Source organism: Falco peregrinus, chromosome 19 (genome assembly GCF_023634155.1).
Source record: "Falco peregrinus isolate bFalPer1 chromosome 19, bFalPer1.pri, whole genome shotgun sequence".
Lineage (NCBI taxonomy): Eukaryota > Metazoa > Chordata > Aves > Falconiformes > Falconidae > Falco > Falco peregrinus.
The window spans coordinates 5488273-5506902 of NC_073740.1; the positions used below are offsets into that span (position 1 = coordinate 5488273).

At 55.1% G+C, this 18630-nt stretch overlaps 1 protein-coding gene across 7 annotated transcripts; it reads left to right on the forward strand.

The window, feature by feature from the left end:
• The first annotated feature begins 361 nt into the window (after positions 1 to 361).
• On the forward strand, positions 362 to 18235 carry SETDB1 (SET domain bifurcated histone lysine methyltransferase 1). Of its 7 annotated transcripts, none has more exons than XM_055792053.1 (22): positions 362 to 473; positions 1961 to 2183; positions 2515 to 2687; positions 3148 to 3185; positions 3314 to 3413; positions 3825 to 3992; positions 4264 to 4465; positions 5651 to 5724; positions 6108 to 6298; positions 7161 to 7290; positions 7676 to 7814; positions 10302 to 10460; positions 10996 to 11598; positions 11819 to 11935; positions 12229 to 12398; positions 13163 to 13779; positions 14402 to 14430; positions 14709 to 14841; positions 15447 to 15645; positions 16101 to 16315; positions 16787 to 16875; positions 17455 to 18235. In XM_055792053.1, the coding sequence occupies exons 2-22, from the start codon at positions 1972 to 1974 to the stop codon at positions 17570 to 17572; spliced, it is 3876 nt and encodes a 1291-aa protein (XP_055648028.1). In that variant the 5' UTR covers positions 362 to 473; positions 1961 to 1971; the 3' UTR covers positions 17573 to 18235. The 7 variants fall into 7 exon arrangements, with proteins under 7 accessions (XP_055648028.1, XP_055648030.1, XP_055648029.1 ...); XM_055792049.1 differs by having other exon boundaries at positions 404 to 473; positions 1858 to 2183; positions 16104 to 16315; XM_055792048.1 differs by having other exon boundaries at positions 405 to 473; positions 1858 to 2183.
• The last annotated feature ends 395 nt before the right edge of the window (positions 18236 to 18630 follow it).

Consider the following 18630-nt stretch of genomic DNA (forward strand, 5'->3'; position numbering starts at 1 on the left):
TCAGAGCTCCCCAGTGTCCCCCCAAAGACCCCTGACATCCCCAGAGCGCTCCATCACCCAGCAGCCCAGCCCCCACAGAGCTCCCCAGCACCCCCCTCAAGGCCCCTCAGAGCTCTCCAGCACACCCAAAGCCCACCCATCCCCTCCGAGCACCCTGTGGGTCCCCGACACCCCCGGACCTACGCGGCCCCTCAGGGCCCCGGGCCCTTCCCAACGCCCTCCCCCAGGGGGCAGCACCGCGCCTTGTTGGGGGCGCTGCGCCTTTAAGAGGCCCTGGCCCCGCCCCCAGCGCATGCGCGGTGCCGCGCGCGAGCGCGCCTGCCGGCGGGGGAGGATTGGCGCCCCGGGGGGGGCGGGGCTACTGTAACCGGAAGTGACGTCAAGCAGCGTCCGTTGGAGCCCCTCCCCCCCCAAACACACCTCCTTCTCCCCAGCAGCTGGGGGCGCGGCGGGCCCCGGGCCTGGGAGCCTCGGTGAGTGCGGCCTGCCCGAGGGGGCTGTGGGGCAGGCGGAGTGAGGGGGGGAGCAAAGGGCCGTGAGGAGACGTGGGGGGCAAAGAGAGGGACTGTGGGGCAGGGGGAGTGAGGGCCTGTGAGGGAACGTGGGGGGCAAAGAGGGGGCTGTGGGGTAGGGGGAGTGAGGGGCTGTGAGGGGATACGAGGGGAAAAGAGGGGCGGGGGACTGGGGAGAGTGAGGGGCTGTGAAGGGATGTGGGGTGTAGAGAGGGGGCTGTGGGGCAGGGGGACTGAGGGGATGTGAGGGGATATCCACGGGTGAGGTGGGGGGGGTGTTTGGGGGGAGGGGCTGTGGGGCAGGGACTTTTCTAGGACGACAGGTTGATGGAAACTTGCCAATCTAAGCAAAGTGCAGGGTGTAAGAGAGAGCGTGAGGACACTGGGAGTGGGGGGTGGGGGGCTGGGGGGTGAGGGGGGGCTGTGGCGGCATTGGGATGGGGCTGTGTGGGGAGGAACGGGGTTGGGGGTGCTGTGGGGGCTGTTGGACAGGGCCCTGGGTGTGAGGGGGGGTGGGGGGTGGATGGGAGGCGTTGGGAAGTGGAGGCTGATGGGGGCTGTGGGGGAGGTGTGTGGTCGTTGGGGTGGGAGGTGTTGAGGGGCTGTGGGGGTCTCTTTGCATCTGTCAGGCAGGAGGAGAGTGTGTGGTGGTGTGGCTGGGGGTGGCGTGGGTGCAGGTGGGGGAGAAACATGGGCAGGGAGAGCTGGATCGGGGTGACGGGAACAGGGTGGGGGCATGGGACCAGGGCTGCTGGAAGAGCCAGAGGTAAGGAGGGGCTGGAGACGAGGGTGTGCTTAGGTACAGGCAGGGAGCCTGAAGAGAGAGGTGAGAGCAGGGAGCGTTGTGGGAGGGAGGGAGGTGTCTGGGGGCTGCTGATGGAGGCCAGGCTTCAAAGGCATGAAGACTGGATGTGTTACCACCAGGCCCAGCTCAACAGGACTCGAGGGACAGAGGAGAGTGCTGGGACCATCCCCATCCCTGGGGCTGGATGTTATCCCGTTCCTTAAATGCCACAGGCAGGGGAGGACAGGAGCTCTGCAGGGCTGCTGTGTGAAGGTGAAGCTGTGGGACGGGCTGGGAGAGGCACCTGTGTGGCTTTCCTCCCAGGCGAGGCAGCGGGGTGAGAACTGCCCGCAGGTTTCGCAGAGGAGAGGGCGCTGAGGTGGGGAAACGTAAGGCTCTGACGTTCAGGGGGTTTGGAGAGTCTGGGCAGATATCAGAGGAAACGTCAGGAGTCCCTGGTTGTCCTGGAATCCTCTGGCTCCACAGTCTGCTTTGCACTTTGGTTATTTTTGGCTCCTTGTGATGTTATCTTAACATATTTAACGTTTTCTTCCTGTTTAGCTTTCAAAAAATGGAGCTTATGCTCTCGTGAGCGCTGTGCCTCAGAGGATGTGCTACAGCAGTAGGGTTTCACCAGCCTTTTCTCATCTCTTTGTGGTGTCAGTTACAACAGAAATGGATTCCCAGGAGATCAAAGAGCTGCAGCAAGAAGTGATGGACGAGCTGGGAATCTCCATGGAGGAGCTCCAGGATATCATTGACAAAGAGCTGGAGAAGTTTGAGTGTGTGAAGCAAAGGAAGCAGCAGCTGGAGGAGCTGGAGAAGTGCGTGAAACAGAAGGAAGAAGAGGTGGCTCATGTTGACCGGCTCTTTGATGACGCTTCGAGGTGGGTGCGCTTGGAATCGCAGCCGTGCGTCAGAGCCTTGGAGCAGAGGACGGGGAGATGGCTTGAGTGCTGCCCATTTCCTTTCGGTGTCTACTGATGCTGTGGTTCTACATCAGTTCGTTTGCCTGTGTGGTTGTTGAGGGATAATTAAAATTATTCCCCCTGTGGCTTTAAATCCTTCATGTGAATACTCTTCCCTCACCTCATCATGGTTGTATTTAATTAGCAGCTCCCCAGCAGTCAGTTCCTGTTTATTTCTGCAGTATTGTGGGATGTACAGCTGCACTCACCTTGTCTTTTCCTGTCGCTGCTCTTCTCTTTCTTTCCCCAGAGCTATTGATAAATGTGAGATACTGGTGAAGGATCTGTACTCCAAGCTGGGCCTCCAGTACCGTGAGAGCAGCTCTGAGGACGAGGACTTGGCTGCCAAGCCCACAGAAGTGATTGAGATCCCAGATGAAGACGACGACGATGTCATGAGTATCGATTCGGGCTGGAAGCACAGTTCAGTATCTCATTGCACCGCATGGGACTGAGGGGAGGGATGGAGATCTGAGTATGTCCCGGAGGAGCATGGGAACAAGAGGGATCAGAGTAAGGGTATCATAAAGTTGGCCATAAGCCACACTTGCCTGTAAGCGGGAGAGGATCAGGTAGGAAAACCCATTAGCTCGTGAGGAACATCACCACTGCGTGGTCTGCCAGGGCCCGTAACTGTTCCGTGGCTCCTGGAGTCCCAAACCGGGACTTCTCCCATCTCCCACCAGCCTGACCGTTGTCCCTGTCAAACGCTGCCCCAAGGGGGAGCAGCCTGTGCAGCGTCTTGTGCCTCTAGAAGGGGTGGCTTGGTAATCTGCTTCGAATAGATGCTTTTCTCTGTTCCCTCTTCTTTCAGTGGCTTAACTAGGGTGGATTTTTTCCTCCCCAAGATGTTTGAAACTACTTCTTTTCTCTTGAAATGCAGGCAACAGTAGTTCCAGAATCGCAAAGGATCAGACTCTGGTGAGTTGGAAAAGACTTGACTATAGTGTGCATCTGAAGTGGGGTTTTGCCGGAATGCTTAGGACAACATTGTATTCGGTACAAAAACGAAAAGATTCTTCATATTTTCTCTCTTTCCTTCCCTTCAGCTGCGGGAAGCCATGGCTGCAATGAGAAAGTCTGCCCAGGATGTGCAGAGATTTATGGATGCGGTGAACAAGAAAACAAATGCTCAGGATGCACAAAAAGGTCGGTGTGTGAGAGCCTCTTGAGACGTGGGCTGGCACCCCTGTGTGTCCTTCCCCTGGTCCTGTCTGCATCTGACAGTTTGGTACCTGAAAAATAACTATTCTCTTTCCTATTGGAAAGACCTATTAGGACATGTTGATTCCTAAGTCCTTTTTTTTTTTTTTTTTAAAGCCCTTTCCGAAAGCAAATGCATGTGGTGCAATTTCCATAACATGAAAACTTTTTAATGGTGTTTAAACCTCACTTGCTGATTACTCCATCCAGTAAAACTGAGGCACTTAGGCTGACTGAACTAATGGAAGGCAAGAACGCCTCCTGTCTCAGGTTGAGATGTTCTTCCAGTTGCGTGCATAAACGAGGGAATCTTTGGGCAATTTCTTAACTTACCTTCTGTTGTTGTTCCTTGGGTAGATGCACAAACCCCTCAGGAAACTTCCAGTGCTGTCCAGCCCGTTGGCCTTGCAGCAGCTGGGAGCGATCTCAGCAATGACGGTGATCTGAACGTTGGCATGAGGATCCTGGGCAAAAAGAGAACCAAAACGTGGCACAAAGGAACTCTAATCGCCATCCAGACGATCGGTACGTCCCGTGCTTGATGCTGTGACTTGGTGCTTGTGGTTTTCGCTAAGCTTTGGGTGGATGGTGTTGATCAGGCTTGGAGCAGGTCTCCTCCTGTGTCAGAGCACTGGGAAAGAGTTGTGAGAACAACACATCTCCACTATATTTTACCTTCCAAATTAACTTCTGGAAACGCTTTTAATAAGTTCTGAACTTGGACCAGAGTGCTGCAGGGTACTGGACTTCTTGCAGTCAGCTTTTATTTATCCTGCCGCGTTGAAATGTCTTTCAGGTGTTGGGAAGAAGTACAAAGTGAAATTTGATAATAAAGGGAAGAGTTTGCTTTCTGGCAATCACATTGCTTATGACTATCACCCCGCGCCTGAGAAACACTACGTTGGCAGCAGGGTTGTGGCAAAATACAAAGACGGGAATCAGGTTTGGCTGTATGCTGGCATTGTGGCTGAAACCCCAAATGTGAAGAATAAAGATAGGTATGTATTCTCCTCCGCAGTCCTGTACCCTCTCTCTCTTTCACATTTTTGTCTGTTTGTTTTCAGGGGGAAAAAAGAATAAAAAAAAGTGTATTTGCTACCACAGGATCGAAATTCTTTCCTGCCCTTTCCAGAGATGTAGTTCTGAATGTTGTTTCTTTGGTCTCTCTTATCTCTGAAAGCTCTTGGGTGGAGCTTCCATTCTATTACTCATGTCCCTGAGCCAGAAATTATATCTGGTAATTCATTCAAACCATCACACAAATGTCAGTCTGCACTGCTCAAGGCATAAAACATAGCGTTAGGAAACAGGAGCCCTAGAAGCGTTCGGTGCCAGCAGTGCTGCCAGAGCACTTACGGAGGAAACAGCAGGTCTAAAGCAGCCTTCTCAGGCGGCTGTAAATAAGGGGCAGGGCTTTTTTTTATGTTGTGGTTCAGGCTTGTGGTCTTTCTGAGAAGATTCATAAAGGATACAGTCACCCTCTTCGTTTTCAAGCGTGGATCTGCCGTAAAGGCCTAATTGTGTCAAGTTCTATCTGATACGTGTTTAATAACTGAAAATGAACTGCATTTATTACTCAGGTTGCAAATTTACTCCTCCTGGCTGGGCTGCCTGTAACGCTGATCCCTTGTCATGCCAAGCTTTGTACGGCTCCATATCCTGCAGTTATTGTAGAGAGGCACGCAGCACTAAGCAGTGCTGTATCCAGCCTTGGGGGTGTCCCCCTCTGAGCTTCCGGCCCCCCCAGACACTGGGGAGACTCTCATGCTCCTGTCCATGCCCTGGCGGTGTCCCTCCCAGAGGCTCCAAAATATATTTTTTCTCGGAGAGATTAGGAGCAACGAAACTGTCTTTTCCTTTACCTCCTGTGGCCGAGGCATGGAGGGAATGTGGAGCTGAGGGAAGAGGCTGTGCTATGCTGCTGGGAAGCCTTCGGGCAGCTTCTATTTTGTCTTTGGGAGCCGAGGGAGAGCTCGGGGCTGGGGGAGAGCTGTTCTGTAAGAACCGAGGGAAGCGGCCATGCTGCAAAGCACGCGATCTCCTCATCCACTGTGTCTGAGTCGAGGTTCTTCGGGACTGGCAGCAGAAACGGGAGGGGTGCTCCGCTTCCATTATGTGATGTGGAGCTGCGTTTTACTCAGCGGTGTTTCTAATTTCCAACTTCCAACACTGCTCTTCTCCAGATTCCTGATCTTCTTTGATGATGGCTATGCTTCATATGTCAAGGAGTGGGAGCTGTACCCAGTCTGCAGGCCACGTGAGTGATCTCTGCCCCTCCGGTGTCCTGATACTGAAATTGTATGGAGAGCGTTTGGGGGTGTGAAAGAGCCGGGGCTCAAAAGACAGGGGACAGACAGGCTGCATGGCCCCTCTGCTGCTGTGCCTGTAGATATTTGCATATGAAGCTGGAGGAAATAGTGGTTTGTTACGGGCAGAGTGAGTCTGCTGTGATTCCTTGCACTCTGGGTGCATTAACGTGGCTGGGTGCCCTACCGCCAATAATCCAGCCACTCGGGATTGCTGCTTGGTTGTTCTTATGTAAAAATCCACCTGGGATCTCTTTGGGAAAGAGTTAAAAGTTTCTTTTTGTAAGAGTCTTTCCTCCTCTTCTCTTTCTCCCAACTGTCTCTTTCTGAGCAGTAAAAAAGACCTGGGAAGACATAGAGGATGTTTCCTGTCGTGATTTCATTGAGGAGTACATCACAGCCTACCCCAACCGGCCCATGGTACTGCTGAAGAACGGACAGCTGATCAAAACCGAGTGGGAAGGGACCTGGTGGAAATCCAGAGTGGAAGAAGTAGATGGCAGTCTGGTCAGAATCCTTTTCCTGGTAGAGCAATTTTCTTTTTCCCATTAAGAAGGGAAGATAGGCTTAAATTTGAGTTGGAGGGTGGCTGACTTGGGCTGGTGCAGTCCTGCTTCCTTGCTAATGGCAGACAGGGTCCTGGAGCAAGCAGGTGTTTTGCTCAGTAGGTAGACTGCCAGTTTCTCCTGTGCACTGATAGTGAAGGTGAAACACTTCCATTTGCATGACAAAAGCTTCAAAAGCCTTTTAAAGCATTTTGCATGTGAAACTTGAAAGCGACAGATGAATAAGAAAGAAAATTCATCATCTGCAGGTGTTCCATCCTGACCCTTTCCTCGATATAAACACCTAGCTGTGTCTTCTGTCCAAATACAAGTGTCGGTTTGAGAAGCAGGAGAGAAACTGAGCAGAAGCTGTGATAACCTGCTTGCTCACATTCTACAAATTGCAGAAAGGGAGCAGACGTACTGCCTGTGCTGGCTTGGCTCCCTTCCCGTCCAGGTCCAGATAGCTGCATAGCCACTGAGGCTGGGGAAGACATTGTGCACTTGCAAATTTAACCCCCCTGTCCTAGAGCAGATAACTTGTCTCCTGAAGGGGTCTGGTTTCTCCAATGGTGCCTCCTTGGTCGGTTGCTGGGCTGAGAACAGAACTGCATTTGAGGTTTGGGGACCTCTGTCTAGATTGGGTTTGTGTTCAGTGCTCCCCCCAGACGTGATGAGTTATTTGCTGCATGGTCTTTCAAGAGCCTTCACGTCAATGCTTGCGCCTCCTTTCCATGTGATTCTGCTCACCCTAAAAGCATGCTGCTGCCTCCCAGGCCGGTACTGTACCTCTGGAAGCTCTTGCTGTAGGTGCTGTGAGTGTTGCCTTCTCCTTACTGCAGGATGATAAACGCTGTGAGTGGATTTACCGGGGTTCCACACGCCTTGAGCCCATGTTCAGCATGAAAACTTCCACGGCCTCCACCCAAGAAAAGAAGCAAAGTGGACAAGCGAGGACTCGTCCCAATGTCGGTATGTGACATCTTTTTCAGTTGATATCCTGGAATTTGAGTGGACGTGTGGTGGGTTGGTGGGGGCAGGTGGGTTGTTTTGGCTTTTGTTTGGTTTTGGTGGTTGTTTTTTTAGCAGAACTCCTGGAGCTTTAAGATTTACAGTGGGCTTTTTCCCCTGGCATAAAGATGTCACAAAACCAAACTGCATTTGGGTAAAGTGGCCGGAATCTGTTTGGGGTGACTGGCTGTGACTCAGCTCAGGCAATGACCGGGTGTTAATTGTGAATGTCTCTGTTTTGGTTGCCTTCGGGGACTAAATCAATATTTTGTAGCTAGTGCCACAAATTTTGGTCGATGGTAGAGACTTTTCCTGCTGATATTTTGCTTTTTCCCCTCCCCACTAGGTGCCGTCAGGAGCAAAGGGCCCGTAGTACAATATACCCAGGATTTAACAGGAGCTGGTACCCATTACAAACCTTTAGAGCAAATGCAGGCGGCCTCGCTGGCTGCACAGTCCGTGTCTCCGCAGCCTGCTGAGATGGAGTAAGTACCTGAGTCAGTTCTCTGCTTCCACCACTGCCTCCTTTGTGTCCCGTCTCCAGTGCTCAGCTCTCTCAGGCACCACGCTTTCTGTGCAGAGGAATCCTCAGGTGCGGGTTTCCTCCCTGACTAGGCTTGTTTCCTGGTTACACGGATCTCTTTTAGTCATGCTTCTGGGGGAAACTACAGAGAAAGGCTGCTGGATGAGTAATTGGGGGCGGGAGAGCTGACAGCCCAGCACCCCCTGAGCCAAATGCCATTGTTCTTACTCAGGGCTAAAGCTTTGCACTTGATCTATTTCCAAGTTAGAAAGTTTGCTCCTTCTCTTCTGAAAATCTGAATTGCTCCCTCGTGTCACGATCCAGGCACTGGTCCCCGGCTGCCTTGTATCCCTCCACTCCGACTGACCTGCTCGCAGACCTCAATGACTTACAAGGTGCTGAGAACTCAGGATCAGTGGTTGGTCTCGGTGGTCACAGACCAAACCCGATAAAGCTAAGCCACAGCCAAGTCGCACACGTGCCTCCCGCTGCCGGGGGCCCAAGCAGGACGTTCTCGGAGGTGCAGGCTGGTGCCCAAGGAGGCCTGGATGAAGGAGGAGCTCGGCCTTGTGATGGAGGGAGCGTGTTGGAGAACACCAGGGTACCTGGGCGTGCGCTCTGGGACTGTAATAACTTTCTAGGGGAGAGAAAGGCTCTCCCAGTTAATTATTGTCACCACTGTGGATTTCCCATCCGAATTTCTGGACGCCTGGTCCCCTGCCAGCATATCTTCTGCTGTGACTGTGCCTTGCTGCATGGGCAGAAGGGAGAAAAGAGATGTCCCAGCTGTAAGGAACCTGTGCAGCACGTGAATCTTTATTTACCCGATGCTCTCCAGGCGTAGCAGCATCTCAGGAGCCCCACCTGCCGTCAGCCTCCGGTCTCAGGAGGGGATTCCTCACCAAGTACCAGTGCAATATGAGCCGTTCTGCCCCTGGATGTGGGAGCTCACTTGAGAATGCTCCTCCCGACGGAGATGTGAGAATCAAAGCTGTAATAGCTTTGTCCCTCACCTCTTACATGACCAAGGAGAGGCCGATGCTGAAGGAGGTCTGCTCCAGAACGAGAAATGCAAGCTGCCTCCTCCACCGTCCGCCCAGGGCCAGCCTGCCAGCCCCTAACACCAGAGCAGCCCGAGCTGTCGAGGCTGTAGGAAGGATGTGCAGGGACACGGCACGAAGGCGATGAAGTTGGACTGCCTGCCTGCTGTCTCGTCGGCTGCCAGACCTCTCCTTTTCCATTTAACGGTCCTTGCATGGTTACAGGAAGCCTTTTTTGTTCCCTCCAGACAGCAGCTTTGACTTTAGGATCTTGTTTTCAGATCTGATACAAGGAGACGCTACTACAGCTGTTGCCCTGCCCTGCCCTTAAGGAGTGACCGGCTTAAAGACAACTGGTTTTTAACAGTGACTGAAGGCAGCGTACCATATCAGTGTCCCTGCTGTCCCGAGGGATACTGTTGGGTTAAAACCACTTTAGTTTTAGATTATTAAAACTGCGAGAATGGTTTCTTCACTCTCGTGTTTTGTTTACTCTGAGGAAGGTCTAGTTCTCTTCCCTCTCTAGTCCCACCTTCAAGTTCTTCTACAGTGGCAGGGAGCCACTGTCAGCTATTTCTGACTCTTTAAAGCCTGTTGATGGAAGCTTTTTTTCTCTTGAATTTTGAAATGTGTGTTAACACCTTGCTTTTGAGGCAGACGTTTGCAGATAGTCACCCCCTCTTGCTCTCACTGTCTCCTCCTTTTCTGCCCTGATAACTGTGTTCTTCCACCTGTGGGAAAACCAGTGGCTGGTTTGGGGTGGTTTTCTGTTTAATCGGTATAAATGGATCAAAAACCTCCATGGTGTTTGCTCGGAACACGAAGGTAGTGTCTTCCAGGTGCCGCCCACCTTCCTGATGTGGTGCATCGGGCTGCAGAGGTGTTCGGGAGCCCCTCGTAGCCCTTTTGTCAGTGATGCTGTTACATTCCTTTGTGCAGTCACCTCTTGGTAAGGACAAGAGAGTCCACTGTACTCCTTGTTCCTCCCACTGCTCAGTACTGTTGCGCTGATTGAGCCTCTGTAAACTCTTGTTTCTGCTGTTGCAGGGGTTTCTTCAAGTAGTGGTTTGTCCGGCTTCCTGAAATAAAGGCCTTGGACGTCCTCCTTACACTCCCTCTCACCCTTATCCCTTACTTCCAAATAAATAGCAGTATGTCAGAAGTTGCTTTTAGACGTAGGCGAGTTCTGGCATTTGGTTGGGGTTGTTGTGGGATCCTGCAGCACCAATAGTCAGAAATGGGTTGATTTTCACACTCGTTAGGAAAAAAATCTGCTCTGTTTCTCTTGGACGGCACACTGTTGCCAACTTCCAGGGGGGAGTGTTATTCGGCCTGTCCTGTCTGTCTAAATCCTGCCGTTGTGTGAACGTGTACATCTTGCAGATGGCCTCCCTTCTTCCCTCGCGCAGGTGCACCGACAGTCAGCTGGCCCAGTCGAGGAAGCAAGTGGCCAAGAAAAGCACATCCTTCCGTCCTGGCTCCGTGGGTTCCGGGCAGTCATCGCCTTCTTCACCTGTCCTAAGCGATGCACCTCCATCGGGACGGCTGAGCGCGGCCCCGCAGCATCGGTAGGCAGAGCTGCTTCACGCTTCCTACAAATCCCTGCGTGCGTGCGAGAGGTCGGGATTAGCACGGGTTTATTTTGTGACCGATTGACACCTTCACTCACCAGCTCGTCCAGTCCCGAGCGTTCGCCTTCCTCTTACCTTGTTCTCCCTCCCAGACAACTGTTCCTGACGTTTTGTCGTTGGCCTGAGCTCGGGTGGCTCTGTGGCAGTCGCTGCGCAGCACAGAAGCTGCTGGTGTGTGTGCTGAGACCACATCCAACTTGTGCTTGGTTTTGCTTCCCTAGTTCTGATTGGGGGGTGGGTTTTTCTGTTCTCTGCTGCTGGTAATGCTCCCTTTGTGGGCTGCCCAGCCTCGCCCCTCGGGGATGCTGGGGTTTGTGCCTATTTGGACTAAGCAGCGAAGCAGCGTGTCTCAGAGCAGCTGTTTTGATAGGAATTAAGTTGTGTCTCAACTAAAATCCCTCTGCAGTTGGAGGAGAAAGCGCTGCTCTTCCGTAAGCCGCGGCTGTTCAGTGTGTCCCTTTCCCCCTAACAGGCTCGCCAGCGGCCAGGCAGGCGGTGGCGCAGCGCAGGCCTTCCATGGCATGATGGACCGCGTGCCCAACGAGCCCTCTTACCGAGCCCCGCTGGAGAAACTCTTCTACCTGCCGCACGTCTGCAGCTACACCTGCCTGTCCCGCGTCCGTCCCATCCGCAGCGATCAGTACCGCAGCAAGAACCCCCTGCTCATCCCGCTGCTCTACGACTTCCGACGGATGACAGCCCGCCGACGGGTGAACCGCAAGATGGGCTTCCACGTCCTCTACAAGACACCCTGTGGGCTGTGCCTGAGGACCATGCAGGAGATCGAGCGCTACCTTTTCGAGACAGACTGCGACTTCCTTTTCCTGGAGATGTTCTGCCTGGATCCCTACGTGCTGGTGGATCGCAAGTTCCAGCCCTACAAGCCCTACTACTACATCGCAGACATTACCAAGGGTAAGGAGGACGTGCCGCTGTCCTGTGTCAACGAGATCGATAACACCCCGCCTCCCCAAGTGGCCTACAGCAAGGAGCGCATCCCCGGCAAAGGGGTTTACATCAACACCAGCTGGGAATTCCTCGTGGGCTGCGACTGCAAGGACGGCTGCAGGGACAAGTAGGTGAACTCCTCTGTGTCACTGCACCTGGAGGGTGGTGGGCGGCCCAGGGGGAATCTGCTCTGGTCACTTGTAAGTTTGACTCCAAGTCAGGCCCTGTCTCTGCACATAGACATGCAAAAAGATGCGATTTTTTTTTTTTTTTCTCCTTGCTGTAAAACCGGTGTGTAAAACTAACTTCTGGTGCACAGGTGGGTTTTTCTCTGTGTGTCTCTCTAGATCGAAATGTGCCTGTCACCAGCTGACAGTCCAGGCGACTGGCTGTACCCCAGGTGGGCAGATCAACCCCAACGCAGGATACCAGCACAAAAGGCTGGAAGAATGCCTCCCGACAGGGTAAGCAGAGCTGCGTCTTCTCCTTCCCTCACAAATACCAGCGTCGGAAACTTGGCGCTGTGAGAGAGGCGGTATTTCCCGGAGCCAAGTGCAGATACTGAGCTCTTGATCCATCTGGTCCTGCGTGGCCTGGGACGCCCGTGCATTACCCTCGCACCTGGCAGCTCCGCTCTCCCTCCTGCGCTGAGCTTGCAGTCGCTGCTGCAGGTCCCTTTGCATCGTGACTGGTACTCCGCCGAGCCTTGGGATACTGCTTTATCGAGGAAGATCTCACTGTTCTCCTTTTCTTTCAGAGTTTACGAGTGTAACAAGAGGTGCAAGTGCAACGTTAACATGTGCACCAACCGCCTGGTCCAGCACGGGCTCCAAGTCCGACTGCAGTTATTCAAGACGCAGAACAAAGGCTGGGGCATTCGCTGCCTTGATGACATTGCTAAAGGCTCCTTCGTCTGCATCTACGCAGGTAGGAGCTCGCCCTGCTGAACAGGCAGGTAGGAGCCTCTCCTTTTTGAAACAGGTGCTGTGAATGCAAAGCCTTTGTCGAGCCACCGTGCTTCCCAGCGGTCACAGGCGTTCAGATAGGAACCTGCTTGCTTTTGGTTCAGGACAGGGGACATAAGTAGCTGAAAAGAGCCGGTTGTGTCAGGCCTGAGAGCTAGGCTTTGTTTATCGCAAAAACAAGGTGCTGCAGTGCCAGCGTGGCTGCAGTGCCAGCGTCAAGAGAAGCGCTCGGATCCCCAGAGCTGTTTCTGCACGCTGAGGGTGGATGAACACATACCTGCTTCCTGTTTACATCAAACCAGTTGCTGGAACGTCGGCACAAACCAATAAAATGCAGAAGTTGCGCAGCTTGGTTGCGTTAACTCCGAAATGAAACTAACCGCAGGCATTGCCTGAGTTCTGGCGCTCTGGTTTCTTGCCCTTAATATTGCCCCTGCGCTACACCGTCACCTCCAGCCCTTCCGAGGCAAAGGCGGTCGCCCCGTTCGAACGCCTGGTTGGAAGTTTCCATCTTGGAAGCCTGGATGTTAGCAGGGGCCCGCTGCAGGTTTATGTTACCTTGGGTGTCAGGGAAATACGTTGTCCTTTCCCAGCCCAGCTTTGGGATAAGGTGGTGTCGGTCCTGTTTGCTCCTCAGCGAGTCTTTGGGGAGGGTAAAACCTGTGGGGTGGTAGGAATGTCATCCCTGGGAAACTCACACTTAGGTTTCCTATTCCCCACCTCCAGGGAAAATCCTCACAGATGACTTTGCCGACAAAGAGGGGTTAGAGATGGGTGACGAATATTTTGCGAACCTGGATCACATTGAGAGCGTGGAGAACTTCAAGGAGGGCTACGAGAGCGATGCAAAGTGCTCTTCTGACAGCAGCGGGGTGGACCTCAAGGATGAAGAGGAGGAAAACACAGGCACCGAGGAGCAGGAGGAGTCCAACGAGGACAGCTCTGATGACAACTTCTGCAAGGATGAGGACTTCAGTACCAGCTCGGTGTGGCGCAGCTATGCCACGCGACGGCAGACCCGGGGCCAGAAGGAGAATGGGCTGTCGGAGACAGCCTCCAAGGACTCGGGGCTCACCCGGCAAATCAGCCACGACGAGACGGCAGTGGCCACCTCCTGTAAGCTGCCGATATCGGAGGAAACCTCCAAGAACAAAGTGGCCTCATGGCTGAGCTCCAACAGCATGTCTGACACCTTCCAGGACAACGACAGCACCTCCTCCTTCAAGATGAGCGAAGGCGGCGAGGCCAAGGTCAGCAAAACGGAGCTCCCGGGTGAGCGAGAGAAAACCTGTGCTGCTGCCCCGGGCGAGCTGGATGGAGAGTCAAAGGCACCGAAGAAAGATGTAAGGGAGGGCTGGGGGGGCTGCGGGACGGGGAGGGGGGCACCGCGCCTGGCTTGGGGGCACGGCTGAGGAAATGGAGACACAGAGATGTCCTCGGCTGTGCTCTTGCTCAAATGGCTTCTCTACCCCTACAACACAACTGGGTGGACTGTGGTGCTGTTCGGTGTCCCCTCGCCCTGTGTTCGTGGCCTTTTGCCCACCGGGGGGGGGGGGGGGGGGGGGGCGGGGCAGGGAGGTGCTTTTCCCCTTCCTGGGGGAAGTTGTGACACAGGAGGCCACAACGAAGTGGCTCGGCATGAGCTGAGCCGAACATCCCTCCTGCCCCGGGCACGACGTGCCTGTGCAGCCCTGGGAGGGGGAGCTGGGGGGGCAGCAGGTCTCCGTCCGCCTCCTGCTCTGGAGAGGGCTTGGAGCCCCCTGGGGGGGGCTGTGTGCAGGGTGGGAGCCCCGCGGTTGTAACTTGGCCCTTCTGGAGCACCCCCTGGACTGGGTGTCAGGCCGAGCGGTGGGGACAGCCAGCTCCTCGCGCCTGGGCTGGGGTTTGGGGAGCATTTCTGCAGAAGGGCTGAAGAAAGCTCCGCAAGGGAAAGATTTTAATCTTCTGTACTTCTCCACTCTGCAGGAACCTGAAGACTCAAGCAAAATTCTTGGGTAAGATTCCTTAAATTGTATTTTCCTGCTTTTTGTTTCCAAATATCACGCTGAATGAATTGCTGTAACTCTGGGGCTGCCCCTGAACAACTCTACTAGTGCCGCTGCCAGAGTAAGCGGGGAGGTTGGGGGGTGGGGGTTGGGCTGTGCCCCGGGAAATTAAACGCTTGGTGACGGCAGTCGTGTCCGGCTCTCGCCTTCCCTCAGCTGCTCCGTCTGTGCCTGGGGACACCCCCCCGGAGCTGCAGGCGTGACCCGCTCTCCTCCTCGCCCCGCAGGCTGAGCGACGTGGGAAGGATGTACGGCTACAACCCCAGCCCTCCCAAACTGGAAGGGGTCCGGAGGCCGATGAGCAAGACGGCCCTGCTGCAGAGCAGGCGGCATTCCCTCACCCCGCAGCCCACCACAGACGTAAGCGGTGATCCTTCGGGCTGGGAGGCGCAGGGCTGGCTCTGCCTCGGCTCCCGCCGGGTTTGATGAGGACCTTGGACCGTGCTTTGGGTTGTTCCTATGCCACCGTTGCTCCCAGTTGAGCACCGGTGGTTCGGAGTTGGGATTTCCTGGGGACAGTTGATTTCCTTCAGACAGTGGGGCCCTTCACGGGTCCGAAAGCCCAAGAAGAGAGGACAGCACGGCCTTTGGGCTGTGACCGAACGGCGTGCAGCGTGCCTAGCACGCCAGGGAGCCATTGCTTGGCAGAGCCAGGTCTAGGAAGCCATCCTGGGGGGGGACCAGCTTTGGGTTTTGGGGTCTTCTCCTTTCCTTGCAAAACCCAGAGCACCTAACGGTGCAGGCTCGAGTTTCCCGCAGCCTGGGTGCCCCCTGAAACCTCGCTGCCCTCTCAGCCACCGGCCTGTGCGGTGGTTTCTGCCCCGTTCAGCTCCGAGCCAGCTCCAAAGGGCTTCCAAGAGCACAGAGGTCCTCTGCTCGGAGAGAGCACGGAACCGTGGGGGACGAGGGAGCCCTGAACGTCGCTTGGGAAGGAAGCGGGAGAGCGACGCTCCCGCCTGGCGCAGGCTGCGCTCGGAGCTGTTCCTGCCTTTCCACAGGACGTGCTGACCCTGTCCAGCAGCACCGACAGCGACGGGGAGAACGGGCGGGCGGCGGCGGGGCAGGCCCAGGGCACCACCAACGACAGCGACGACATCCAGACCATTTCCTCGGGCTCCGAGGAGGAGGAAGGGGATGACAAGAAAAACCCCTCGTCTGGCTCAGGTGCGGACAGCTGCTGGGGTCGGAAGGGATGGGGGGACAGCGAGAAATTTTGGCCAGAAACCACCGGGAAGGGCTTGTGGGGACACACCAGCTGTGAGCGTGTTGCATCCCGCTCCACACACCTCCGAGTTTTGCCTGAGGACTGAAGTCTGAAGGTTCCCCGTGTGTTGTTTGAGATATAACTGCAAACTCCTGGTCCTCAAGGACTAGATATTTCTGGACATCTTCAGAAAAAGCAACTGTGGGGCTTATGAGGGTGGGTCTCCAGGCTGTGCTGGGCCGAGCGGAGCTGGGAGCTTCCCAGGAGCCACCCCGGGGGTGGTATTTTAGGTCTGAGCTGCATCCCTCAGGCGCTCGCTACCCCCGTGTGAAAGAGGGGAGCCAGCAGCGCTACCGCGGGGCTCCTCTTCTGGAGGACGAGAGAGAACGGGGTGGCGTTGGCTCCTCTCTTGCAGCAGGTCCCGTGAAGAGGCAGGTGGCGGTGAAATCCACCCGGGGCTTCGCCCTGAAATCGACTCACGGCATCGCCATCAAGTCCACCAACATGGCAGCAGCCGACAAGGGCGAGAGCGCGCCCGTCCATAAAACCACTCGCCAGTTCTACGACGGAGAGGAGTCCTGCTACATCATCGATGCCAAGCTGGAGGGCAACCTGGGCCGGTACCTCAACGTGAGTCACTGCCCCGGCAGCGGGCGAAAGGGAGCGTCCCCCGGCAGCTGGGAAGGGAAGGGGACATCTTCGGGGTGACTTGGCCTTTCAGGGGGCCTGTTCCTCCCCAAGACTAGATAAATACAGTAAAAAAAGTGGGAAAAGAACAAGATTAGGATGATCCATGCCCCTCCCCCCGCCCCTAACGTGAGTGAAACGAGGCAGCTGCTCCAGCCCCGTGACACGTGGTGAGCAGGATGGCCAAGTCAGTCCTTCCAGCGCCGTTACCTTTGCAAGCGTGGATCCTGTGACTCATCCCTGGCGGCGCAGGCAGGGGAGGGAGCGTGGCCTGTTTCAGCAGGCTTACGCTGGATGCGGCGGACAAATCGGGAACGCTGCTTGTTTATAAAGGCTTGTGTTTACCGCGGGCCGCTTTGCGCCCCTTCCGACGCAGGAACTTGCTCACTGCAGTTGTCTCCGCTCCCTTCACAGCATAGCTGCAGTCCTAACCTCTTCGTGCAGAACGTTTTTGTGGACACGCACGACCTCCGCTTCCCCTGGGTCGCCTTCTTCGCCAGCAAGTGAGTTGTGGTGCACAGGGAAGGGCCGCTGGGACCCCACTCCTTGGCCGGGGGTTTCCTGCTTCTGGTAGCCACTGCCCCTTAATTTTACACCAGCCCGAGCGGGGAAGAGCTTGGAGCAGAGTTGGGCGAGGGTCTCTCTCCTCTGCTGGAGATCCTGGTGCGCTTTGCATCAGTTTTAGACCTTCCCGAAGCGGGGAGTTAAGTGCGGAGCAGCCAGCTGCCCAGCTCGTTCGAGTCACAAACCTTCCCGGCAGCGCCAGGCGGGCGGTGGTGAATCCCTGCCACGTGCCTTTTGGGCACCGCGAGCGCGGCGGCGCCTCTCTGAAGCCCCACGGGAGTGATTCATCGAACTTTGTCCCTTCGCTCGCTGCAGAGCCGAGGCAGCCGCGCTGGCTGCTTCCCCCTTGCCCCAGAAGCAGGACCCCGCCGCCCTGGCCAGAGAGGTCCTGGGCAAGCCTTGCGCTCTGCTAGCAGGAGCTCCAGCTTATCCTTCTTTTTGGAATCGCCTCTTCTCCCAGCCTGTCCGGTTTCTTAATATTTTTTTTTTTTTTTTTTTTTTTTTTTTTTACTTCCCAGGAGGATACGAGCCGGCACGGAGCTGACATGGGATTACAACTACGAAGTAGGCAGCGTGGAAGGCAAAGAGCTGCTGTGCTGCTGCGGGGCTATCGAGTGCCGAGGGCGGCTGCTCTGAGCGTCCTCCTGCCCCCAGCGGATCCCTCCTGCCCCCAGGCCTGGTGCTGACTTTCCCTTGGCGAGGGGAAAGTTTCTTCTCAAGAGGTAGTTGTTTAATAGTAACCATTACGAAGCCGATTACAGCTCCACGTTCTCCCGTTCCCTTGAAAGTTACAGCAGCAGATGGGGATGGATCAAACTGTAAACCGGCACGGGGGTGACGGCCGCGCCGCGCTGCTTTCCCTCACGTCCCAGGGCTGCAGGCTCCCTGCTTGTCCCGCAGGAAAGGCTGTTAGCCCGGCCCTTACCTCCCCGAGCTGCGCACAAGCAGCTGTTCCAGCTCTCCACCACCTTTAAGACACAAAGCCCTGGGCAGCTACAGCTCCTGGTGGTGCTGCTGCTGGTTTTCCAGCAGGAAACCCTTCCCCAAGACTCCAGGGAAGTGTTTTATGTCCCTGCGGCCTTGGGATGGGATGGGAGCGAGGGGGGAGACAAGCCCACGGAGAGCGGACCAATCTGGATTTACAGCAGCAACACGAATTTAAGAGGGGGGAAAGAAAGTATCTGTCTTCAACTGTGATATGTTGTAAAAATCTTTTCATTGTTAAAAAGCAATAAAGTATGTTTTTCTATTAAAAAAAAAAAACCACAAACCAAACAAACAAAAATGCCCTGAACCTTAGACACAGTCAAAAGCCCTGAAAAAGCAGGATTTACCCCCTTCCTTCATCCCCGTTTCCACAGGGTTTGCAGGAAAACTGCCAGAGGCAGATGGGCCCAGGCAGGCCGAGATGGGCACGGGGAGGGCGACGCACCCCCCGAGGCACTTTCACCTTTCCTTCCTCCTAGCAAAACAAATACTCATTAAACCCTCCACTTGTTCAAACTAACGAGAAACTGGTTGAACTTTTCTTGCTGGGGAGCCGACCCGCTGCCGGTTGCTTTCTCCCACCCTCCTCAGGACGTAACTGGAAGCTGAAAACGAAGAGTTCAGCTGAAAACACGGCGCTGGAGCTGCAGCCGGGGCAGCCTTGAACTTGACTCAGTCAAACCCGACTCGATTTAGGCACCTGCGGA